Raw genomic sequence first — 19894 nt, 5'->3', positions numbered from 1 at the left:
ATAAGACTATGGAGTGTGCTGGAAAAGAAGTGATACAGACACAGATGAGAATCGAAGGGAGAAGTGAGCAAGTTGGTTAAAAATGAGATAGACCAAGTTGAGAATCAAATAAAAGAAAAGAATTTGCAGTACTGAGTAAGAATAAGAATGGGTGGGGGGAGAAGTGGTGTAAAGTCAGAAGTAAAAATGAATTATATGAACTAAGGATGTTTAAAGGAGCTGACAGGCAAGTTGGTAAAGGAAGAGGTACGTTTGTAGATCAGAAGAGAAGGGAGTGCAAAGGAAAAGAAAGGTGGATATTTACTGGGCAGTCATAGAGGGATTAAGCGGGAAAGACAATGTCAGACATACTCTGGTGGATGCTGTATTAACAGAGCAGACACTGAGTGAGTGAATGCGTGATTAGGGAAGAGAATATTAATACTAGTGTGATGGATGTTATGGGGTGGGTGAATATGTGGAAACTGTCATGGTATCTTGCTGTGTCTTTAAGCAGGTTTGTGATGGCATGGGGAGGACAGTAGCAGTAAGATTAAATGTGTGGATTAGGGGGGGGTAGCTGAGGAATTGGGTAAAGGAGGGGAACAAATTAAGCCACACATCCCACATCAGTGGGAGACAATCAGTGTGGGTCATTTCAAACCCAGTGATTCAGCACAGCCAGGCCAAGAAAGATAAAAAAATGGCCAGAGGCAGAGTTTTGCTGCAGCTGCTAAAAGAAAGAAACTAAAAATAAAGGTACCCCACTTTAAATTAGTGATAAGGCAAACTCTACAGAGTGGGAGCAGTACAACTCCACTGACGGATCACTGGCTGCTCAAGGATGTTTTAACATGAAGTCAGCCCAAACAAGGGGAGATTACATCAGTAAAAACATAGGTAAACAATGTATGTCCTCTGTACATGCTGTATATGCAGTCTTGACTTTGGCACTGTTCTTAATACTCAGCCTCTGTGAAATAGGATACAAAAGAACATCTACTACAATTATCTAAAGTATTCAGAGCAGTAAAGAGGCAGAGAGGGGTAAAATTACAGGTGCCTTTGAATGCTGGTGGGTAACTTTTCCCAGGTTCCATTCACGTAATCAAACTTTTACAAGTTCGAACCACATATGGTCGAGACCATACATTCGAATTTGTAAAAGTTTAAGTGTTTGAATGGAAATCTCCATAAGCAGAGGCTTCCATTCACTTCAATGTGATGCGATCTCGGAGTTGGTATATTTAAGTAGCGGGGGGTGTGGGCGGTGCAGGGGGACTTGCCCACCTGCTTACAAGTTATTGTTTTTTACGTTTTTTTTTTTTGTACAGTCGAAGTTCTGTAACTTCGAACTTAATGGTTCAACCATTAGGTGTTCAGAGTTATGGAACTTCGACTATCTAATATAGACCCACTTTTCCCTTCACTGATGGGGGCATGCCACACTTTAAAGCAGCTTCTCCCTGTACTTGAATTCCTCCTATCGTGCACTATTACAGATGGTGCCTTAATAGTAGCCAGTAGAGGGGAGAGCACATCCAAGCACTAAATTAAGAAAAGTGTGTGTGTGTGTGTGTGTGTGTGTGTGTGTGTGTGTGTGTGTGTGTGTGTGTGTGTGTGTTGGGAAGGCACATGCTACAGAAGCACCCATAGCAGCACCAATGATCCTCATATAAAATATAATTTTTTGCACAAAAAAATTACTATCAAGAATAACATGGAAGGCGCAGTGGTGCAGCTGTAGTATTGTTGCCTCACAGCAAGAGGTTCTTTGGTTCGATTCTTGGCTCAAGTGCCTTTTGTCCGGAGTCTGCATGTCCTCCCTGCTTTCTGTGGGTTTTCTCCGGGTACTCCGGTTTCTTCCCACATTAAAAATACATGCATCTGGAATGTTTCTCCCTGGGCCTCTGCTAAAGATTGGCTTTGTTCCAAGTCGGACTTTCCTGGTAAACAAATGTTGAAAAAAAAACAGAAGATTAAGTAAAGTACAAATAATATTTACATTACTGTTACAAAACATAGTTACATTAGAAAAAAAATACCGTTAGTGTCAACACCCCTATCTTGTGAGATCATTTATTATTTATTTATTTATTTGCAGTTGGTTTACCAGGATAGTCCATTGGGCCAAAAGAACCCGTTTTCAATGGAGTCCTGGGGAGAAAAGCTCCAAAAACAATTAGCAAGGTTACAATAAGGTATTTAGTTTCAATTATACAATTCCTATGGACTTGGAAATACAGTAGACTAGTGTACAAACATATACAGATATTACAATCTTGTATCGCTGAAAACAATTTACAATATAGAAACTGAGAGGCTTTTACAACTTAGGGTGGGTTACACTGGAGATATCTTTCATACATTCAGGATGAGTAGGTTAATACAATCAAGAGAAAGGTATATGAGCTGACATAGAATCTTTCAATACAGAAACAGAGAACCTTTTCCATCAGAGGGTATATTTACACTAAGGTACCTTTAAGTATTCAGAAAAAGCTAATACAAGCAAGAGCAAGATCTATGAGTTTAGGAGAGTAAGTAGAAATTCTCATTATGAATAGGGGAGGAGAAGTGGAAATTCTCAGTATGAGGAGATTATGTTGGGTGGGAGCAGGAGCATTCCCACTGGGAAATTAGGTGTGAGTGAAGGGATTTTTTGAATGAGAAGTGATTTGTGATAATGATATGCAATAATGTGATATTTGATGTAATTAAAAATATGTTGTCAAAGTCAATCTCTTTTTATATCAAAATCATGCTAATGAACATAGTACTCTAGTTCTAAAGAAGTCTATAAGGACAAAAAACACTTGACTGATGTTTGTGAAGAAGTACTGGTTTGGAAGAGGCTGTGTCTTATTGATTTTTTTACATACCTCTATAAAGTCCGTCTGCTACTCATTGCAACTGTACTTATGTCAAAGAGGGACACAAACACGGCACACATCCTATCATTGGCAGCTTGTCTTCTCAATGAATTTGCCTCTGAAAGCTATGATTCTAACAGAGTTTGCATGTATTTTTACATTGTTGCCAGCTGTTGTAGATTTGATTCAGAGTGGGCTGAACTAAATTCAGAATATAAGCAAATGTGTTAACAATAACTGCCTGCCTACAGTGCAAAAATGCAATGGATTTCAAACTGGCCTGAAAATTCAAGCCTGCTGTAATAACTTGCATATACTGTAATAAGAAATAAACATTTGCCAAAGTTTAACAAATGCTTTAAAACACAAGTTTTGTGTGCATGTTGGTGTGTTCTTGGTTCTGATGAGGGAAGGGAAGCATTTGTTTGACTGAATTCTGGCCAGTATTAAAAAAAAACAAAAAAACAAGAGATAATATCCATCCAAGCCTGCATCTATCCACCCATACATCTTTCCACCCCCTACTCGCTTTTTCCCATTTTGAGTATGGGTTCAGGGTGTCACATTAACAGCGGCCATGGGTTGATGGAAAAAAAAAAGACATAATATTTTCATGTGGTATTACAAAAGACAATATATTCATGTGGTCTTAGAAAAGAATGACATTTAAACTGAAAGACTGAAATCTTCTGAAGTGGTAGGCTGTATTTCCAAAATTAGCATTTATAAGCATTTTAAAAGCAAAGTTTTAACACAAATTTGAGATTACAAATATGTCAGGAAATTTTATTTTGTGTAGTTCCTTTTGCCTGAGCAGAGCAGAAGCATTTAAACACTCCAGTGGCCTTATCTATCAGAATGGATCCAATGTTTCTATTTGTTGCCTACACGGCCTCCTCAGAAGATAGTCTGTTAAGCTAACTCGACAGCACAGACGGATAAAGCCAGGACTACAACACTGGTGACCCAAGTTCAACTAACAGCTTGACTGCCTATAGAAGCAGGAAGGGGAAAATGGGAGAGCTGCCACTGTTGGTTTGTCCATTGTGAAGGGAAGAAAGGAGCTCTGGTTCACCACTTGCTTGACACCTATGGGGAACACTTGGTAATGTGCCCATGGAGCATGAGTACATCAGCACACACTGTTTAGATGCAGATAAGTAAGCCAAGAAAGTATGCAGAGGGTTGCTGCCTGTGTTTAGCAGCACACAAGTGGAGCTCAGTGAGTCAGTGCAAAGTAGATGGGATAATCTGTTAGGGAACGTAGACCACCCCACTGGATAGGTAAGCTGGAACACTTCCTACCACCTGACTGTCACAACAGAGGGGTAAAATGGAGGTATAGAGCACCCCAGACAGGAAAAACACATTAGATCAGTCTTGTGTAGCCCAGAGATGTCCTCACAGATGCAATGAATGGGTCAGATGGGTGAAGGAAGTGAAGCCAAAGGAGTGGGTCAGTAGGAACAGTAAAAAAGTTTGAGAGAGCATACTTATCAGATTCAGGAGTTCATTAAGTATAAATTGAATGTAAGAGAGACAAAAAACACTTACCACTGCAGGGCTGTCCTTGTATTGGGTTCCCAACGTAGCCTTGTAAACAGCTGTGAAAAAAAAATAGTATTAGATTCATGACTCCTGCTACAAAGCTCAGCAACACAAAATAGTTCCCTTAATAAAGGAAAAAAATATGTAGTAGAAAATAACTTTCTGTTTCTCCAAACTGGCCAAAATTTGCTTCACTGTACAGAGCACCGAGTCAGTCTGATTACGGAGGGTTTAACCATAAATTGTTGTTACAATGAAATGACTTGATCATTTAAAAAGATCGATATGTGGTCCAGTATATTCAAAGCAACCACAGTCAAAAGGTCATTGCATATGACATAAGTACAGTGAAATCAAAATAAAGCAGCATTACACCACATATTATGTCAATGCAGGTTTATCACAATATTGTAGGATTTTAATTGTGTTCATGTACTTTGTTAAATGTTGCTGTTTAATCCTATGTCTCTGTACTGTACCTGTTGTCATATGTGACTTTTATTCTTTGTCTTAGTGTATGACATCATATAAATTTTCTGTGGACTTTTTCTACCCATGCTTTGGCTGAATTTTTTCCCAGATGGATACTCTCAGTCAACAAATGGAAAATAAAAACATACATAAATAAATAAACTAAGGGGTGGATTTGACTGAAACTTAAAAAGCAATACAATAGATAACATGAAATAAGCAAAAAATGTAATCAGCACTCATTGAAATAAAAATAACCAAATTAGACTGCAATTCAGTTCTTCCAGTCATATATTGTTTCTACATTTTATCTTCTGTAATAAAACTCTTGTGTGTCTGCTTACCATAGTGACTAATATGCCTCTTCACAATCAGGGTTACCTCATCACCCCTTCATCCTTTGCCTCACTTTGTTATACCCATCAGATAAAAAATGCCTATTTTTAGCCACAGTGTTTTATAAGCCTCACTCACAAAGCCAAATTACTGTCTCCAACAGGAAGTACACTGCATTACAGAGAGTGTGGTATATAAACACAACCACTTCAAGTGTTCAGAAGCCAACCCTGCATTTCTGGACAGGAAGCAATACCAAGGCCCAACATTCATATACATTTAAATAAAATGTAGTACAGGAAAGATATAGATAAATTTCACATTTCAGCAGGCATACAGAACACACCAAACAGATTTGCAAAACAAACTTCCAGAAGTGGGTACAGACTGGCAACTTAACTCTTCGGCATTTTTGTTTGGTTTTGGGTAATGCTTTCCGAAACTAGATTCAACGAAGAATGGAAACAGCTAAGCGTATTGAGGAGAAAAGGCATATCACTTTCTGTTAGCAGACAAATATTAACTGTGGGTGAACCACATAAAACTTACAGCATACGAGTGCAAATAAAAAAACAAGAAAATGTTACGCCCCAAGTCCAACAAAGATAAACACCAAGAGTCACTCTATGGAAATTTATTAAAATTTTGGAGCTTTCATCCTCATTAGCAAACAGACTTTTTCAGAATGGTACAACACATTCCTGATATATTGCACTGAAAGTAGAGATACTTTAAATGCACTATCAACATCTGTATGAGGGAGAGACTAAACGGAGGCAAAATGGGGAAGTGTTTCCAAAACATGAATTTAAACCAGATTTGGAGTGAGCAGGTTGTGTTGCTGACTAGACTTATTACTTCTCAACTATCCAGATTATCGCAGAATATACAGATTCTTCTCTCATAATTTTGGTCTGTAATTCATAAAATTTGTGGTTTTCTACAAATCACTGAGGATTAAAGTTACTAAATAATGATGCACTTTGAGTTTCAGACTTTACATCTCTCAGAAAAATGCATACTAACATACAACCTGTTATTCTAGCAACTTATAAGAGCAATATTTAAAATTTGTCCCTATTTTGGGCCTTTGCTCACCCACCCATTACTAAGCTTTTACCTAGATTTTGTGTGTTAAGAAGTTGAGCGGTATTATGCAGGAAGAAGTGCTGATAATGATAGCTATTCAAGAAGGAGAGAAAATGTCAGGTAATAACTGTATCCCAGTGGCAGTAAGGAGACTTTACAAAGACAAGTTCATCCTTTGTGACTGGAACTTGTACAATAAGGTAATTCAGGACAGACAAATCCTGCCACTCTGGACAAAGGCAATGGTTCTAGTAATCCCTAAGGAGGGTACAGACATGACTCTGACATACATGCTGATTTCTATTTTAAGTCATGACTACAAACTGTCCATGGAAATCCTGGCAGATTGCATGGATCATTGTCTTTCACATTTAATTTATCTTAACCAATGTGAGTTTCTTACAGTGAGGCAAATGTTCTAGAACACACTGAAGATAGAAATTACAGTACATAGCTATAGTCTAAACAGATGCAGATGGTTGTGGTTAGCATTGATGCAGAACAACCTCTGAGAGGGTGTGGTGGTATTACTTGGCAAGAGTTATGTTGGCCTTACTCTTTACTCAGGACTTTGTTGACTCGGTATGCCAAATAATTTAAAAGCCTGCGTTTGCACTTCTTTCCCACCTTTCCTGTAATCTGGTTTAATAGCTCCCGTCTGCACCTGTTTCCCACCTTTCCTGTAACTAGTCTAGTCCAGATACAGATTTGCTGTATCCAGGACTGTTTGTAAGCTTCTGAGCCCCCACACCTTTCTGTGTTGTAGGAAAGCCTTCTAGCTTATCAGTGGGAGTGATAAGTACTAGGTATCCTATCTATCACAAGAGGAGTGGTTTCTGGCCCCGAAATTGTAGTTTATTGGCCATATGGGCAATATTTTCCATCTCTTTCAACTTTCTGGTTTAAAATCCCGCATTTGCGCTTGTTGCCCACCCTTCCTATAACTAGTCTAGTCCAGATACAGATTTGCTGTATCCAAGACTGTTTGTAAGCTTCTGAGCAGTCTGCTCATCAATTTTTCCCTTAGATCTGCTAGTTCTCTCCTTTCCTGCACTTGCACTAGCTTATTAGTCTAGCACTTTACCAGACTTCTTGTAGCAATTATTGTAGCACACAAAAGTGCTACCAGCACTAAACATTCTACAACAAAACAGCTCCATTACTTATTATTAATTGCCCACCCCTCCAGCATGTCTAAAGGTCAGTTCCGTGCGCTGTCTCCTATTAACCTGGTGAACTTGGGCATCCTAAGGCAATGTAGCAACTGCTTCATGTACACCGACAGTCTTCTTCTCTTACCTCCCAACACTCAGACTTGTGAGAGATGCACTTATATATCCAAATTGGAAGCCACGCACTCTCCAGCAAAGACTGGAATAACTGGTCAAGAGGAGAAGGTAAACACTTGCACCACACCACATGGAACACATAGCCCTCCAGGACACACACCAGCACTGCCTTCACATAAAAGCACAAACCACACACCCACCTTCGCGGAGGCTCTCAATAAAAATCTAACCAAACAGCAGAGACCTCCAAGGCAGAAATGCACTCGACCAGCACAACACAACACTAATCACAAGACACAAAACTCCCCTAAACAGTGTGCCACTCAACCAAAGCCCCAAGGCAAAACAGCATGCCCAACACACTAGTCACAGGTGATTCAATAGTGAGGCACACTGATGTCCCACTCACTAGGCTGAATAAGGAGAAAGTAACAGTAAGCTGCCTGTCAGGTGCCAGGATCCGCCACATAACGCACAAACTCAGGTCCCTCAACAACAGGTACAGATATGACTCTGTCATTGTACATGTGGGTGTGAATGACCAAAGACGTACCTCCCTGGACTACATAAAAAGAGACATGGAGGAGCTCTCGGATTATGTAGCCCAAGTGGGTACAACCCTAGCCCTTAGCAGCATTCTGCCATCACCCAGAATGATACCATAGTACAAGCAGAAAATGATTGATTACAACAATTAGCTAAGTTTATGTTGTCATTCTAAGTGGATCCAGTATCTGTCTGCCTGGGATTACATGACTGACAGACCTCGATGCTTTGCCAGAGGTGGCCTGAATCTGTCACCCTTGGGTTTCTGGATACTGGTTCAAGGCTCTTGCCACCTCTATAGTGCCTTTTTTAGGTGGTGTTCCAAGGACCAAAATACCACCGTAACAGCTACAAACAAATGCAATCTGTGGGTCATCCTGCACAATGCTAGAAGTCTAAATCTCAAAATGCACTCACTCACAGCACTCCTTCTAATGAAAAATATTGACATTTGTGCTATAACAGAGATCTGGTTCAAGGCAGCAGAAAGCACCTCTGCACTACCAGGCTATAACACATTCCACACCTTTAGGCCCCAGAACTTGGACAAAAGCTCCAAAGATGGTGGTGTTTCCATACTCATAAAAGATGCGCACACCTCCAGACTGGTAGGCCAACATAACATATCAGAGATACTTCAGCTGCAGCTAACATTGGGTAAGGCAGCGATTCAGGTTGTAGTCTGCTATAGGTCCCCAATCCACATTCCTAAGCACCCTGGAGAATATTAGCGCCCAACATAACACATTCATACTGGGCGACTTCAACTACTCTTCCATTAAATGGGAAAACTACTCATGTACTAACACACTTGCCCAACATTTCCTGGAATTCATTAATTCCAATGCCCTGGACCAGCTCGTTCTTACTCCCACTAGAGGTAGCAACATCCTTGACCTGGTCATTACTAACATGGGCGACCGTTGCTCTACATCAATAGTCAACTCCTCCCTAGTTAGATATGACCACAAACTAATCATCTTGGAAATTCTCACCCCCCCCCCCCTGCAAAGGTAACCACCATGAAACTTCTCCAAAGGTAACTTTGGGCTCCAAAAATGGAGATTAGTTGTAGAACCGCTGCGTCATACACCAATGCACTGTACGAACATGTACACAAATGCATGGATCTCGCCATACCCAATAGAACCAAGACGCTCTCCTTCAAAAAAAAGGAAGACAATCTGGTGGTTCCCTGCCATAAACAAACTCTACAACAGAAGGAGGATACTGATGCGGAATAAGGTGAAGTCCCAAGCCTGGAAAAACTCCCTTATCAGCCTCAACAAAAAGTTGAGATCCCTCATCAAATCCTCTAAAGCTAGCTATGAAAACAGAATTTCAGCAGATAGTAAAGACAACTACAACGGCTTCTGTAGTTTGTAAAAAATCTCTATGGCAACAACCAGATTTGCTCTGAGCTACTGCACAATGGTACCACCTATACCGAGCCAACAGATCTTATCAATATACTGGCCGACAGATTCATTGCCAACTTTACCCCTCTCCCCCAAGGGCCAATCACAATTCCAGTAGATTGCCAGGCACCCAGTATTACTGCTGCACAGGTTAAAACAACACTGCCCAAGGCCAAGAATACAGCTTCTATGGAACCTGACAATATCCTTGGCTGTGTTCTACATGAACTACAGAGTGAACTAGTACCTCACCTGTGAGCCCTATTCAATCACAGCCTCACCTCATGCTTTGCCCCTACTGAATGGTGCACAGCTACAGTCATCCTTCTCCACAAAGGAGGATCGACTACAGACCCTGGGAACTATCTCCACATTAGCCTGACGAGTCTGATATGCAAAGCTATGGAACGCATCATCATAGGTTCATAGGTTCCTAGGTAGGTATTAGGCTATTGGCCCTACAGCTTATGTAAGCCTAGCCAAAAAGGTACCATGGCTTTCGCCACCCAAGAAAATTATTTTCCTGTGCCCTTGTCAAGCAGAGAAACAGAAGTGATCCCTGGGGTGAATTTCCTATTTCCCATCCAATCATCAAGACTTTTCTTGAAGAGTGCTAATGAGAAGCTTTGTTTGCTATAGACAGGTAGTTTGTTCCAGAGTATGGGAATTCTCTTGGACAGGAATCTATCCCTTCAGCATGTTCTGTTTAATGTGGTGACAAAGGTTTGGTCTCTAGAACATGTAGCTCGGAGAGATTGGGATTTCTTTAAGTGGAACATGTCCAACAGCTCTGAGGTTGACATAGCTTTGTATGTTAGGCAGAGATCACCTCTGAATAGGTGATATGCAACGGAGTAAAGCTGGATTTTTTTTAAATGGTCTGCATAAGGCATCTGTTTTAGGCCAGTAATCCTCTTTGTGAGGTATTTCTGCAGCCTTTCCAGTTGTTGTAGACATCTTGTGAGGTACATACCAAAATGGGCATTGTACTCTATAATGGGTCTAATGAGGGACGAGTAGAGGGGAACAATGACCTCTTCTTTCCTGGATGAGAAACCTTTTGTGATGAGGTGTGCCACGTAGAAGGATTTCCTGACTACTGTAGTGATGTGATTATCAAAGGAGAGACTACTGTCCACCTGTGTCCTAAGGTCTCTTATCAAACTTTCGGTGTTAAGTAGACTACCACCTATGTGGTAGTTCATGGGTACAGAGTTTTTACCAAAGGGGATGACAATGCACTTTCTGGCAGTGAGCTTGAGGCCATGGCTTTGACACCAGGCATCTGTCTCAGTGAGGCCCTTTTGTAGGATGTCCACATCATTAGGAGTTTTGATTATGGCTCCTAGTTTGCAGTCATCTGCGAACTTCGTTAGCCAAAGACCTTCTGTGTTAGCCTGTACTTCAGAGAAGTAGATACCAAACAGGAGAGGACTCAGGACTGAACCCTGTGGTACTCCACTTGCCACTGCTCTGAAGTCGGACTGGAGTCTGCTACTTTCACAGTGTGGGTTCTGTCAGTGAGCCAGTTGGCAACCCATCTTGTGACATAGGGATTTATAACTAGTTTAGTGAGTTTATCTATAATTCCAGAGTGGGGGATGGTGTTGAAAGCCTTGGCGAGATCTAGATAGGCTGTGTGAACCACCTTACCCTCGTCTATGGCTTTGGTGACTGCTTCAAAGAAGTCTATCAGTTATAGGAGACATGATCTGCCTTTTACAAACCCGAACTGGGTGGGGTCCAGAGTTTGGAGATTACCAACCTACTTTCACAAATAATACTTATTATGCTTATTCTTCCTTTAAACTGTATCTAAAATCATGCTTATAGTTGTACTTGTAACAACTGTACAAAAGTATTTATTATATCCTGTGTATTCTGCTGCATGTTTATTATCAAACATTTTTGCATATTTGTATGTTTTGGAGCTTTTCTCCCCAGGACTCCATTAAAAACGGCTATCTTAGCCCAATGGACCATCCTGGTAAACCAACTGCAAATAAATAAATAAAATAAATAAATAATGTCTTTGTTTATAAGTTCCATGATGATATGTTCCATGGCCTTGCAGACCAGGCTCATCAGGTTAATGGGGCAGTAGTTCCCAGCGTCTGTGGTTTCTCCCCCTTTGTGGAGTGGGATAACCGTCGCGTTGTGCCATTCAGTGGGCACAAAGCCTGAGGTGAGGCTATGACTGAACATGGTACTTAGGTGGGGTGCCAGTTCGTTCTGTAGTTCATGTAGAATGCAGCCTGGGATGTTGTCGGGTCCCATGGATGCTGTGTTCTTGGCTTTGGAGAGTGTGGTTTTTACCTGTGCAGCTGTGATTACAGGAATTTTGCATTCTTCCGGTATAGAGATGGGCCCTTTAGGGGGTGAGAGGGGGGTAAAGTTAGCAGCGAACCTATCTGCCAGGATGTTGGCAATATTAGTTGGTTCTGTATATTTAGTGGTACATTGTAATAAAATTAATGCAACCAAGATAAAGGTTGATACTGTAAATTATGTACTCTCCAACAGCCTTACAAGTCAATATGGCTACTTATGGGAATTTTGATATATGAACAACTATGGAGGACTCTTGAATGAAATGTAAGCATTCCAAACACCAAGTGCTGACATGCCAAAAAAATCAGAACTGCAGGAGATGAAATGTCTAACATCATATTCTTCTCCTCTGAACTTCTTTTTGCAGGGGCAAGTACCAGTACACTCCCCAAATGTGGGTGCAAGGCCCCCAAACTTACACATGCTAACCGTGAGATTTCCACATCTCAGAGAAAATGGCAAAAAATGTACATCTTGTACTTAGTACATGCAAGTCTATTTTTTAGCCATTCAGTCTCCATGTTTCAGGACTCACTCTAGTGGGCCCAAGCATTTAAAACTGTTACCATTTGGGAGTCTAAAACAATGAGTACCAAGGTCACACAGAAGTAAAAAACTAAAAGAAAAATGTAGCCAGGCTAGACTTTTCACTGTGTGATACTTTGAAACCTCTTGCATTATTTCAGACCTGATGTCCTTACAGGGTCATTTGCATACATCCCATGTTACCTCTAATGCAAGGCCATTTGGGAGTCTGAGTAGGTGCTATTATTGAGGCTTCAATGACTAAAAACATGAAAAAATGGCAAAAAAGATGGAACTATGATTTGAGCAGGTGGAGAATTTTAGATTTTGAATTGAATCAGAAGTTACAGGCACTGCTGTTTTTTTGTGATGCCATTTCTGTGGTATGTTTTTCAAGCACTTCCAGCAGGTGTCCCAAATATTTTTTTAAACCTATGAAGAATCTTAAATGGGATGGGAGAAAGCCTAAAAATGTATTCACAAAAACGTCTAAGAAGTTGGAGGAATGAAGTTTATCGGACACTTAGTTATATTTCAAGGCTGCTTAGTTGAAAACTGTATACTAACTGATGTTGCAACCCTATCTAGCTAGATGGAAGAAGTTAAAGTTAATGACAAGTGATGATCAGATGGAATTAAGAGAGTTTCAGTGTGTGGATATTAGGGGAGGTGAAAAACAGAACCAACTGTTGTGGTTAAGCAACTGTTGCAAAAGTCATTATTTAATGAGCAATAGTTTACTATTTTGCTAAACTTGCTGCTGCCAGCTGGGTATAGTAAACTGAGAGAAGCTAGATGAGAAGGTGATGGGACTGACAAACAAAATTAATATTCTGGGAACAGCTTTGGTCGTGAGGTGAATGTGTTACCTGGGCACAGACTTCAAATAAATATGCATCACAAGGCATGTTGAAGTTGCAATTCAGGGGGGCGGTAAACACTGCTAGGCAAATGAGAATAGTGACGTGTTGAAAAAAGCTGCCCCGGCTTAGGTTTCTATGACATTAGAAGCAGGAGAAGATGCATCTGTGATGAAAGGTCAGAGGTTCAAGGCCCATCTATGTCAACATGTCCTAAATGGGCTGATTCAAAGGCCTGTCACTACACTCGATATCCTACAGACTGCTAAGCGGTTATCAGTGTCTGGGAAACAAGGCATCCTCTGACCCACTACTGATGGATTTACTGTACATCAGGATGTCAGATGGTATAAGAAATACTCAGTCTAGGGATCTAAACCTCTTCTGCAACATCAACAGAATGGTTTAGAAGGACAGGTATATCTCGCAGAGGATACTGCTGTTGTGGAACAGACTCCCATCAACATAAAACAAAGTTCACCCCTGTTCATTTTCAAGTGCAGCTTAGATGTACAGATGAGAAACAGAAAGTACAGTTGTGTACCTACCATAAATGTAGATGTTTGGGTGTATTCACTATTGCAGTCATTACACTTGGGTTATCCTGCTGATAGGCTACCCACAGTCGGCCTGAATTCCAAAGTCCTGGTCCGGCGTCGGTTGCTGCCACCTCTTCTCTGCGTCAGTGCGCCAGGGGTATATAAGATGTAGCCGACGCCATTTTCTTCAGTTTTTCTTGCCCCAGATGTCAGGTGCCCCCAAGAAGGTAGGCAATACATATTGCTTATAAAGAAGATACACCAAAATAAACAATACCTTAATCTACAAGCAAATACACCACACAGGTTGTGTAGGATAGAGAAGTATAGATAAGTCCCAGCAAAGAAAGGGGGATGGTGGGTGGGTAACCTGGACTGCAACAGTGAATACACTCGAACACCTACATTTATGGTAGGTACACAACTGTACTATGTTCATCGTGTTTCACTGTTGTAGTCATTATACTTGGGTTGAATCACAAAGCTGAGGTTGGGCGGCTGGGTCTAAATAGGATTAGGAGTGGCTATGAGGCCCTACAGAACTGCAGTGGCAAAGCCTGCTCTAGATTTAGAGTAAAGAGGTAAGTGATAGTGCTTGGTAAAAGTGTGCACTGAACTCCAAGTTGCAGCCTCCAAAATATCCTTGGTTGGTACTCCTCTGAGAAAGGCTGCTGATGTGGCTGCTGCCCTGGTAAAATGTGGCCTAATATTCTTAGGCACTGATTTGCCATGCTGTGCATAGCAGAAACGAATGCAGTGTCCTATCCATTTTGAAATAGTCTGCTTTGAAATAGCCTTTCCTTGTGATCCTGCAGCATATGCCACAAAAAGTTGCTCAGTTTTTCTGAAAGCTTTTGTTTTGTCCAAGTAGAAGCATAGCTGCCTGTGTATGTCTAAAGAGTGCAGAAGTCTCTCCCCTTTATTCTGGGGATTTGGATAAAAAGTTGGCAATGTTGGGTTTGTCCTTAGAGAAACCCTGTCCAAATGTAAAATAAAATAAAATAAATAAAATAAAATGAATGGTTTGGTTAAGGGCCACACTGGATACTACCTTTGGCATAAATGTTGGGTTTGTCCTTAGAGAAACCCTGTCCAGATGAAAAATGATAAAAGGTTCCACTGCCATTAATGCCTGTAACTCTGAGACTCTTCTTGCTGAAGTTATTGCTAGGAGCAGAGCAGTTTTCCATGATAAGAATTTTATCTCAGCTGTATTGGCTGGCTCAAAAGGAGACAGTGTGAGCTTTTCCAAGACGAAGTTGAGGTCCCAAGTAGGTATCGCTGCTCTCATTGGGGGTCTTATGTTTTTTGCCCCTCTGAGGTACTGTCTTAGCAGTGGGTGAGAGAAAATAAGAGGTTCTGTATTGTAATGAGCTGATATGGCAGAGGCATGAATCTTAATTGATGAGAAGGATAGGCCTTTGTCCAGCATCTCAGTTAGGTATTGTAAAATCTGAGGAATATTTGGAACAAGCGGTTCAAGTCCTTGTGCCTGGTTCCAAGCACAGAATCTCTTCCATTTTTCTGCATAAGATTTCCTGGTGCTGGGCCTCCTGGCTTCCAAAACGGCATCCATAACTGCTTTAGAGAGAGGTGTGTTCTAAGTGGTTATATTATTTGCCATGCAGCCAGATTTAAGGTTCTGAGTTGGCTGTGCAGGATCTGATTGTTTTGTTGGGTCAGTAGATGAGGATTTTGAGGTAAAGTCCAGGCTGGGCCTTGAGACAAGCTCTTTAGGATTGGGTACCAGTGCTGGTGTGGCCAGTCTGGGGCAATCAGAATCATTTTTGGTTTCTCTTGTCTGACTTTTAGGAGTACCTTGGGGAGGAGAGGTAGTGGTGGAAAGGCATAAACTGTTAGGGATTTCCAGCTGAATGATAGAGCATCCACCTTCCATGCTTGTGGGTGATAAGTCCTTGTGCAGAATCTCTGTAGCTGGCAGTTGTGAGGGGAGGCAAAGAGATCTATGTCTGGGCATCCCCATTTCCTTGTTATCATGCTGAAGATTTGTGGATCTAGTTTCTACTCGTGAGGGTCCATGAGGTTTCTGCTTAGTTCGTCTGCCAGAGTATTTTTCTTTCCTGGCAGGAATTGTGCCTGCAGATGTACTTGATAAGTCAGTGCTGTGTTCCACAAAGTCATGGCTTGCCTGCAGAGGGGGTAGGAATGTGTGCCCCCTTGCTTGTTTATGTACCACATGACTGTAGTATTGTCCATCTTTAGCAATAGTTGTCCTGGATGTAGTAGATCCTTGAAGGCTGTCAGGGCATTCTGTACAGCTAGCATCTCTTTTTGATTGATATGAAGATGCATTTGGTCTGTGGGCCACGTGCCCTGAATACATTTTCCCGCCATGTGTGCCCCCCAGGCATAATCCGATGCATCTATTGTCAGTGTCTTCCTGGCTGTGGGTAAAGTGAAAGGCTGTCCCTTGTTGAGGTGACAGGCCAGTGTCCACCATCGAAACTCTTGTTGCAGGCAGGGAAGGAGAGTTATTACTGTTTCTAGGCTGTGGCAATGTTGAGTCCAAACACTTTTTAGATACCATTGTAGCTTCCTCATATGCAGTCTTGCATATGGAATCAGCAGGATGCAGGATGCCATGAAGCCCAAAGCCTGCAGAATTTTTCTTGCAGGTAGCTGGGTCTTTGTTGCCATCATTTGAAAGTAATGAGTCAGTTGCCTTTGTTTGTCTGGCGTGAGATAAGCCATCTGGGAAGTTGTATTTAAGCTTGCACCCAGGAATATTATCTCTTGAGAGGGCACTAATTTTGATTTCTTTTCGTTTACTGTGTACCCCAGGCAAATCAGTAATCTTTTTACAAACGCCAGATGCTTTAGTAGAATGTCCTTGCTCTCTGCTTGAATAAGGCAGTCGTCCAAGTAGGGATATATTTGAATTCCTTTTTGTCTGCAAAATGCAATTACTGGTGCCAGGCATTTTGTGAAGACCCTGGGCGCAGTAGATAAGCCAAAGGGCAGTGCAGAGAATTGGTAATGTATTGAGCCAGCTATGAATCTGAGGTATCTTCTGCAAGATTGTCTGATTGGGACATGCAGGTATGCCTCTTTGAGATCCAAAGTAACTAGCCAAGCCTTCTTGCCCAGCATGGGTAGAAGTTGCTGCAGTGTCAACATTTTGAATTTTGGAATGTCCAGGAAAGTATTTAGAGTAGACAGGTCAAGTATTGGTCTCCAGGTTTTGTCCTTTCTGGGTACCAAGAAAAGTCTTGAGTAAAATCCTTGTCCCTGCTCTTGCTGTGGTACTTTTTGAATAGCCCTCATGTCCATGAGAGCAGAAATTTGTTTTTGTGTCTCTGCCCATTGATTGTGTGGCAGGTCTGGCATACCTTTTGGCCTTGGTAGGGTGTGAAAGTGGAACCTGTAACCCTGAGAAACAATATTCAGTACCCATTTGTCCTGGGTGATCATGTGCCAATTTTGTGAGAATAGTGCTAGTTTTCCCCCTAAGGGTGCTGCCAAAAGGTAAGTGCTTAGCATTGGTAGAGGAAAGTCATTGGGACTGTTTCCTATAAGGTTGTGATTTGTCTTCCCCACCTTTGGGGGTTAAAGCACCCCATTGTTTACGTCTGTATAAGTCTTGGGGCTGAGATCTGCCTCTTGGGTGTCTGTATCTGCCTCTTTGTGGCCTGTCTGACACTGGAAAGGACCAATTTTTAGAATGCCAGTTCCTGCAAAATCTGGGTGGCTGAACCTGTAAGAAATCATTTACTGTCTGCATTGATTTTGCTTTATCCTCCATTTTCTTTAACACCTCTTCTGCCTTAACACCAAACAAAGTATCATGCTGTAATGGAGCATCCAATAATTTTGCTTTAACATCATCAGGTAAACTCTGTTCTTTTAACCAAGCATGCCTTCGAATGACAGAACCTGTAACTGCGGCTCTGCAAGAAGCCTCTAATGAATCAAAACCATATTGCAAAGTATGCTTTCCCACTTGTTCAGCTGCATGCAATAAATCCTGCATTTCCTTATTTTCAGGACATTCAGAGCTTGTAAGCATTTTCTGTTTTAACAAAGACATTAGGTATTGTTGATATTTAAGCATGTGAAACTGGCAGTTTAAAGCCCTTACAGCTAAAGTAGCAGAGGTGTAAACTTTTTCCCCCTATCTGTTCAGTGCTCTAGAATCCCTATCAGAGGGAACAGGGTTTTTTGCAGTGGAAGCCTTGACCCCTTTGGGACCCTGAGAAATTGTTTCTGGATCAGCAGCAGGGTTTTTATAAAGAAATTTATGAGACTCTGGAACCCTGTAGTACCTATCTGGCTTAACTGGTGCAGGGGGTAAAGAATCAGGAGACAAACTGGATTCAGAGAATACAACATTAACAATATCTAGAACAGGGAGGATAGCAAGCGGCCTGTGCAAGAATACAACATTAACAATATCTAGAACAGGGAGGATAGCAAGCGGCCTGTGCTGGGGCAATAAAAGAAAGTCTCTGAGCCTTTTCTTGGATTCTGCATAATCCTGGCTCTCCCAATGGAAATGCTCCCTCATGGTGTGCAGGGTTTCCCCAAAAGAGTAGTCCTCAGGAGGAGAGGCTGAAGGGATAGATTCTTCAGCGTCAGAGTCCTCATAGGGAGGAAGAGAATATCCCTGTTCTGAAGAGGAATCAGAAGAAATAGAAACCTGGTCAGAGGAGTCATAGTCAGTGTCTTGCCTAGGCCTTTTATCAGGAGGGGGATGGGAACCCCTGATCAAAGTAATGAGGTCTTCGGCCATTTTAAGCATCTGTTTCTTTGGCATGGATGACTGTCCAGGAGAATGCTGTACTTGTTTCTTTGCCTTTAAAGGTGTTTTAGACTTTGCCTTGGCTGCTGAAGTGGCCTTGATAGTAAGCTGTGTAGGTCTGAAAACACCCTCAGAAGCCGATGCCTGTTCAGCAGCTCCAGACCCTTCTGAGGGAATAGTTTCTGTAGGCACAATACCTCGCGTTTCCAGAGGCCTAGTAGTCTCCATGTGGGAGTCGGAGGCGGCCTGTGGCTCTGAGGTAGCAGGTGTCAGGGGCTGCGAAAGTGCCTCACTGAGAACTGGTGAACCAGCGACTGGCCTAGAAGAGGCTTCATCATCAGTTTTGGACCTCGGATGCCTGTCCTTTTCTTTGTCCTTGTGTTTTTTATGAACTCCGGTCATCAGTTGTTCCGATGGCATTATATAGTTAAACCTTCAGCCAAAGTAATGTAAAGCAAAATTGAACTGACGCTTAATAGTGCGTTGGTTGAATCTAGCACAAAACCGACAACTAGCAACGTCGTGGTCAGGGCCTAGGCAAGGTATACAGTAAGAATGAAAATCCTTATGAGGTATTTGCTTCCCACAAGAAATACAATTGTTAACTTTTACTGACATCGCAAAAAAAAGTTTCCCCAATGGGGTACTTAGCTTTATTGAAGACTTCGGATCTGAAATTCAATTTTGAAAATCTCAGGAGTCGGCTGACCGGCACTTACGAACTGCTTTTGCTTCGGGCACCGCGCGGCAAGAAAAAACTGAAGAAAATGGCGTCGGCTGCATCTTATATACCCCTGGCCATCTGACGTCAGGGAAGAGGCGATAGCAACCGACGCTGGACCAGGACTTTGGAATTCAGGCCGACTGCGGGTAGCCTGCCAGCAGGATAACCCAAGTGTAATGACTGCAACAGTGAAACACGATGAACATCATTTACTCCAGGACTGCCTCCTGTACTAGTAATGGACAGAAACAGCTCCTAAATGCTGTATGCCATGAGTGGGACCCCTTAAATTATCTACAGTATGATCCCAGTTATTCTCATTATGGATAATATATAACTGTCTATAACCAACAGGGATATGGTACAATGAGCACAAAAAGGGAAACTAGCTAGGTTTAAAATGGCCTGCAAGGGCAGCTAGCCTAGTACTAACCTATCCAACTACGAACCTGTACAGACGTTAAGGTAAATACGAAGAAAATAGTCACTGCAGGAGTGACAAGGTTTCTTAGATACTGAGAATGATCCCTCTTTGCGGCTTCCCTGATATGCAACTAATTCAAGGTGGTTTAGAATATTTGCCTGGAAATATCTGCAAAAGTATTTT

The 19894-nt window shown here is 41.7% G+C and overlaps 1 protein-coding gene across 11 annotated transcripts in view; it reads right to left on the bottom strand.

Moving 5' to 3' along the window:
• Positions 1–19894, bottom strand: part of HSPG2 (heparan sulfate proteoglycan 2) — a 2126006-nt gene that overhangs the window by 1140886 nt on the left and 965226 nt on the right. For all 11 annotated transcript variants that reach the window (XM_044063227.1, XM_044063230.1, XM_044063231.1 and 8 more), the window contains one exon: positions 4407–4456. In XM_044063227.1, coding sequence (XP_043919162.1) covers positions 4407–4456 — 50 coding nt within the window. The remainder of the gene's footprint in view (positions 1–4406; positions 4457–19894) is intronic.

Source organism: Protopterus annectens, chromosome 2.part1 (genome assembly GCF_019279795.1).
Source record: "Protopterus annectens isolate FY-2018-M chromosome 2.part1, PAN1.0, whole genome shotgun sequence".
Taxonomy (NCBI): domain Eukaryota; kingdom Metazoa; phylum Chordata; order Ceratodontiformes; family Protopteridae; genus Protopterus; species Protopterus annectens.
This window is presented reverse-complemented; position numbering and strand designations above follow the sequence as displayed.